We start from the raw sequence: 7,140 nt of genomic DNA, 5'->3' as shown, positions 1-7,140 counted from the left end.
AAAAGATAATTATTTACGACTTCACAGCCGCTGATTTTTATTATAGAATGAATTTAAAAACTGCAATTTCACTGTGTTTTATAGTGGACACTGTTGTAATTCACAATTGTTTGTGTTACTGTATTTGTATTCTTTATTTTGATTTTCAGGGAATTTCAGAGGAAGTTGCATCATCCACTAGTACAGGAGATGACTGCAGTTTAGGAACTAATGAAGATAGTGCAATAGTTTAATGTGTTTGAGAAGAGAAAATATTGTGTTGGATTTGGGATAATTAGAAAATAAACATTTACAGTGAACACAACTCAGGTAAAGTTTCTGCAGCTATAAACATGTCATTGTTGTTTTAAGAAAAACATTTTAAAGCACAGTATTGTATATTAAACTGACTGAGACTCTTCATTAAAATTTCAAAACCAGCCACTGGTAACTACTGTATTGCTGTACAAACAATGAAGAAGAAAAAAATACTTATTATTCCATTTAGGCAGTTGTGTTCTTGACGAGGAAATTATTTCATTTCTGTGATATGCCGGATGGTAGACCAAGTACAGTACTGTATTTACATATTGGGGGAGTTGAAACAATCATTTAGTTATGTGGGGATTTCATTCACATTTAATGAATGAAAATCACCAAGTATGGATCACCAGACTCAATTCAACTTGTCACATATCCTGGGGCAAGCAGTGGATGTTGCAAATTACAACACCTTTCAACATCAGCTGCACGGATATGGAAACATAAGTACTGTCGGTAACATCACAAGCATTGGAGGTACCACGGTAGTTCCCGTAACACACTCGGTAACGGTGCAGGATGTCGGCGCAGCAGCGGGGCACATTGCCGGAGCCTCGGGTATGGTCACAATGGGTTATGCTCACCATCCACAGTCAGCACCAGGGCAGTCGTATCATGCCGTCTTTAACAACATGACAGTCACTCACGTTACGCCACAGATGCCACCCCCACAGGTTCAGTATTTTTCCTATGAAGCCCCGAGTATGAATATGCGAACACAATCTTTGCACCCTCACCAAGCACCTCCACAGCCCACAAACCCACAGGGTCAAGTAAAGTATGGTAACTGTTCTCTTTCCCTTCAAACAGTTAACTCTACACTGCCTCTTAATTGCACTGTATCTGTACCAAGAGGACGGACGGGAGAATCGGCCACGCTCAAAGATCAAGAACTTACTCGTGAAAAAGATAACGTTAGAAAGAGAAAACCGAGGAGAGAAGGGATCAGCTCTAAGCTGTGCCGCAAGAAGCGCAGAAATCGTGGAGAGTCTTACGTCAATGCTGCAGGGAAACTTGTTGATGCTAAAAAGTTTGTGGATCAAGACTGTCAGTGTAAGAATAAATGTTTATCAAAACTTGGAACAGTGACAGATAGAGAGAATATATTTAGGGAGTTCTGGAATATTGGTGACTTTGGGCAACAGAACATTTATCTCACAGAAAATGTGATTCTCTTGCCAAATGTAGTGAAGAGACGAAGGAATCCATTACCAGATGACAAGCACCTGAAAACTGTCAGAAGACTTTACTGTGTCAGATTATCTGTAAGTATTCTTTTGTATTAGAATATATTGTGTGGTTTAGCTTGTACTGTATACTGTCTCTCCTCGACTTACGACATGTTCGACTTAGGACAACCCGGACATACGACGGCCATGGTCATATAAAATATTTTTCACATTACGTATTTTTGAGTCCCGACGTTAGTGATCGTGCTGTGTACCAACAAAATTTTTTTTGGTAATTCCCTTTAAAATGGCTGGCTAGCTTAAAAGTGAGAGTTCTCGTGGTGCTGAGAAGAAAAAGAAACACCCATTTTAAAATTTCTATGTGTTATTTTTGCCTTTTCGACTTACGACCAATTCGACTTACACCCGGTCGTCGGGAGGGAACCCCGTCATAAGTCAAGGAGAGACCGTACTGTAGTTTGGAGTTTATTCTGTACATCTCGGGTAATACAGTGGAGATTTGTTCAGCTAAAATATGTGTACAGTACTGTGCTTGTTTTTCATGCTTTGTTTGTACAGTATTGTACTGTACTGTACAAATAAAGTGAAAATATTGATAATTCAAATTATAATTTCAAGTTATTGTGAGCACCTTCAAATATTTGATGGGAGATTTCCATTTAACTCTTAGTACAGTACTGTATAGGGATGAGTTCTCTAATATTTGGTGTTGTGGTTAATGTCTCTAGGTGTGGTAATACTGCACAAAGGTATGTTAAGCCATTCAGGTCTTGCTCTACACTCTACAGTACAGTATCTGTAATTTTGATGAAATTTTGCTGATTTACTTGTGATGGAAGAACTAAATACTGTACTGTAATATCTCTGTTAGCCAGAATCCCCCAAATTCGGAACTCACTGATAGCTGGAATTGAAATTCTCTCAAAAAGTCGCTCCCATAGCTAGAATTTTCTGGAAAATTCCGGCTATGGGAATGATTTTCCGAGGGGCACCTTTTCCAGAAATTCCCCCCAAAATTTCCAATGCCAAAAAAATTCTGGGGATGGTGGCTATTTTTCCGGGTTCGAGAGATGGTGCAATGCGCAATTTCTGGAACTTCCAAGAATATTTTGCCGTTACCCGGAAAATTCCGGGGATGAGGGATTTTTTCCAGCTTTGAGAGATGAAATAATACTTCATTATGGAACTTCCGAGAACATTTTTCCTTTTCCCGGAAAATTCCGGGATGAGGGATCATTTTTCCGGCTTTGAGTGAGTCGTCTCATTACTTGGAAATCTCTCATTCCCAGAAATGTTCTGCACCATTTGTTCCGGCTAACGGAGATACAGCCATTGAAATAGATGATGTACGAATTTCTTGCAGTACAGTATATCGATGGGTAGAGGGACAGCACTTCAATAAAGTTGATTATCATAAAGAATATCATGTTTCATAATGAATTTATTTCAGAATTGTGGTAGACAGATTCGTGTCTGCAAGTCAATGTTTTTAATTCTACACGGAGTCTCTAATGGTCGACTCGATCGTGTCCTACAAGCTGTCAGTTGTGAACATCCTGAAGCACTCCAGGTAATATCTCCCTATACTCTGTGTCTCTAAAGGCTGTAAAGCTTCTGCTAAATATGTTTTGCTTTCTATAAAAATTGCAACTTTACGCAGATTTTTATTTTGAGGTTATTGTAGAGTATATCAAATACTTTATGGTGTCTGACTAACACCTCGTGTTGCCAAGTTTAACTTTACGTATTTCTAAGAAAATTCATGTTGGATACCATCTTAGTATTTTGTATTATTACAGTAATTAATGATTTTTGTGTTTACTTTTAAATCTGGAAAGTATTAGTACATAGCAACAAGGGAATTTTGTTCCTTCAAGAAGATTTGGCACAGTAGTTTCCTGTATTTAACTGATGACCTGCTACATTTCTTATACTGTATATTTATGGAGATAAATTTATTAAATGCAGCATTTTTAATCAATTATCGTCTGAGCATATGTATCGGTAATGATTTAGGTTTGAACTTACTTGCATGATTCATGGAGCATACCAGAGTTTATAATATACAGTATCAAATTAAAGTTTCAATTTGTACTCATGAATGGTCAGACTACTTGTATATGAGATCACTCAGGCCTATAGCACTGGGGTAAAAGTCAGTCTCACATATTAACCACCATCAATAGTCTGCCAGGTTTGTGCATATAACAAAGTATTCAACACTTACACAAGGATGGGAAGTTAGTTGTCAGAGTTGCTGTTTAAGTAATAAAGTACACTGCTCACCTAGTTATTTATATACAAAAGGCTTTATAAGTGGGTATGAACTGATGTCAGCTTAGAGCATCAACGAGGACTGAGAAGGTTGAGGTATGAATTCCGTCAGTAGCTAAAGGTGGGTTGGAATACATGGGTCTGACTGAGAGACAACAGTTCAACCTCACTGATCCGTGAGGCAGTTACCGGCTCAAATAATTGAAATTTTTATTTCGCTGGGTGAGGAACTGCTTGCAGCAGAAACTTTGTCTGCATAAATATTGTATCTTAACACTATTGGGTTTAGGGAGGTGCTCTCCAGCGAGACACTAGGGGGCCTGGCTGGATACTTACCTCACCACACCACACCAGAGATAATTGTTCGTAATGAGTCATAACAAGCTTGCTATTTGAGGTAAAAAGGTGGGGTTTGTTGCATTAGCATTGTAAATAAATTATATATATATATATATATATATATATATATATATATATATATATATATATATATATATATATATATATATATATATATATATATATATATATATATATATATATATATATATATACACAATCGGCCCTTAACATACGCGGGGGTTACGTAACAGAGATACCCGTGCACGTTAAAAATCCGCGTATATGTGCTGCCCCCTCCCCCTAACCCCAAAAAAAAACCTGGTCCCCCCATTTCCTTATTTACCGTATATACCTGTGTGTAGTTCAAGTTTTTAAGACCAAATAATTTGGCAAAAAATTGGGGGTCGACCTCTAAACGGGTAATAGTTTCGTTAGGTTGAAAAATATTTACCAGTAACTACCAGTAAACAATGGAAACGACGCACCACCAGCTGTGAGTGTTGGTACAGTTGCTAGGGCAGATCTCTTGCGTCATCATAGCAAGCCCAAGTAGCCAAATGCATGGTATGGTATGCACTGGACGATGTAAAACATAAAATATTCATTTTTTAAAGTTTATTTATAGATACTGTACATAAATTTTTGTTCATTACATTTGAAACATCAATCTTTGTTAATTAAATTTGAAACAAAAGAAAACTACGATACCGTATTTCTAAATACCTGGTATTTTCATTAAAATATTACATCACAAGTATATTTTACCTTAACTGTGACTGAATGAATATAGGTATTCTCAGAAATAAATATGGAAATATAATATTTTTGCTGGAATGACGTACATATTACAGTGGAAAGACGAAAACAATGACTTTCGCTTTCTTTCGTTATTCAAAAGATTTTACCGTAATCGCTTTTCGAATGGTTTTCAGTTAAAAAACTGTTGTACTCGTACTGTATTACAATAATATTCTATCCTATCATTAGCCTTATAATCCCACAACTGAAAACCATTCGAAAAGCGATTACGGTAACATCTTTTGAACGAAAGAAAGAGAAAGTCATTGCTTTCGTCACAATTTTATCCCACTTTTCACTGTAATACGTACATCATTTCAGCAAAAATATTACATTTCCATGTTCTCAGAAATAAATGGTAGTTTTGTTGAAACGTAATGTACAATATTTAATATTAAAATGCAAAAATAGCTATAAAAACAATTAATACACCCGTAATGTACTGGCTGGCATCTCCACTCGTCCCTGCTCCTGCGTCCAAGGTCACCACTCCTCCCAACTCGCTCCCTCCGCTCCCTCCTCTCCTCCACCTCCTCTGCCTCCTCCACCCCCTCTGCCTCCTCCCCGTCACAACTGCCGACAACGAACACAAATGTTTTGTGAATAACTGCACCTCCACTTCCTATGTACAGTACTGAACTGTACTGTGCTGTGCATTTTTACAAACAATAAACATGGCAAGAAAAGCTATTAAAAAAAAGAGATAAAAATTTCACTTTACTGTACAGTACCTATCCTCGGCGACAGGACGGGGGTCATCGGGCTCATCGTCACTCAATTCCATAACGGGTGGTGAAGTGGGGGCGACGGTGGATTCAGCTGCTTCCTCACTGCCGCCAGTGATTGATGGTGTTAAATCTCTCCTTCGGTGATCAAAGAACATGGTGATGGGGAGTTGTCGTCTCTTTCTTTCATTTCTTCCATGATGTTTTTGTATGGAGCGAAAACGTCATCCATCCCTCGCATGAATTTCAGGGCACGCACCATGGAGGGGTCCATACTATAGGCCAGGTTTTTCAGTGCCTCAATATTCCTGGTCATCTCCCCCAACTTCTCCAACGTTATTTCTTGGTGCTCTTCCTCATCCTCTTTCCCTTTCGCTTCCTCTTCCTTGCCTGAGTCTACTAACTCCTGTAGATCCTCCTCGGTCAGCTCAGTGTCGTGCTCTTCAATTAGCTCCCTAATCTCGTCCTCTGCCATGTCCTGGAAGCCTTCAGCAGCCACTTTCCTTGACAGTGCCAGGGTCTTTCTGAATATTTTCATTACAATCCATCAAAATCATTTTCCTTGTCATCGTCTTAAGCACCAAACAGCTCCTCCCAGTCTTCTCCTTGAACAGGGCTAGAGGGTACATGTTTTTCGAATCGTTTTCAATTAAAAAATGTTACAGCACATGTATATTTTACCTAAACTGTGCCTGAATGAATATATTCTCAGAAATAAATAGTAGTTTTGCTGAAACGTGATGTATGTCAATGTAAAATAGCATAAAATACATGACGAAAACAAGAGACTTTACCTAACCTTCCGATGTTCAAGATATGTTACTCGTTTTTTAAGTAGTTTTCGGTTAAAATACTCTTATATTAGTGATATTCTATTCATACTGTGCTTGATATAATACATTCACGGAAATGTAATATTTTTGCAACTACAATGCTGATGTCAACACAAGCGTGGTTACAGAGAGACTCACTGAGTGAGGGAGAGCTATGCTTGTGTGTGTGAGGTTGCAGAGCGGGTGGTGTCCCGTGTTCGGTGCCGTGCGTGAGATGAATGGCGCGCGATTTGAATGTACTTCAATTACTTCAATGTACAGAATATTCCTCCGGCGGGGCAATCCGCGTATTTGCAAATCCGTGTATTATAAACCCGCGTATGTTAAGTGCCGACTGTATATATATATATATATATATATATATATATATATATATATATATATATATACACAGTATATATACATACAGTAGTACCCTGATTTACGCGGTCAATTGAACCCACAGGGTACCGCGTAAAGTGAACAACAGAACATATGGGATTAATTCCAATAGAGACTGGCCCGACCCCCAAACTCCACTTTTTCCGACACAATACCTATGTTGTAGTAAAAATAACATCTAAATTTTATGATGGTATGCTCACACAATTAATATTTAAGAGAAATACAGTCGCCAGGTTAATGTCCATTCAAATAATGGACTCAAATCCCCCCCCCCTCTTCCCAGCTCACTAGCTC

The 7,140-nt window shown here is 38.2% G+C and overlaps 1 protein-coding gene across 1 annotated transcript; it reads left to right on the top strand.

Moving 5' to 3' along the window:
- Positions 1–641: 641 nt before the first annotated feature.
- Positions 642–3,102, top strand: LOC121877524. Its single transcript, XM_042383287.1, has 2 exons — positions 642–1,565; positions 2,941–3,102. Exons 1-2 carry the CDS (start codon positions 642–644, stop codon positions 3,088–3,090), a joined length of 1,074 nt encoding a protein of 357 aa, XP_042239221.1. The 3' UTR covers positions 3,091–3,102.
- Positions 3,103–7,140: the final 4,038 nt, after the last annotated feature.

Source organism: Homarus americanus, unplaced genomic scaffold (assembly GCF_018991925.1).
Source record: "Homarus americanus isolate GMGI-L3 unplaced genomic scaffold, GMGI_Hamer_2.0 scaffold27511, whole genome shotgun sequence".
NCBI lineage: Eukaryota > Metazoa > Arthropoda > Malacostraca > Decapoda > Nephropidae > Homarus > Homarus americanus.
The sequence above is the reverse complement of the archived record's forward strand: the minus strand, read 5'-3'. Positions and strand labels throughout refer to the sequence as shown.

Excerpts from the sequence above, each read along its gene's own strand:
- LOC121877524 (XM_042383287.1), top strand. The coding sequence starts at position 642 with ATGGATCACCAGACTCAATTCAACTTGTCACATATCCTGGGGCAAGCA. Across the intron at positions 1,566-2,940 it reads TTTACTGTGTCAGATTATCT|AATTGTGGTAGACAGATTCG; the intron begins GTAAGTATTCTT and ends AATTTATTTCAG.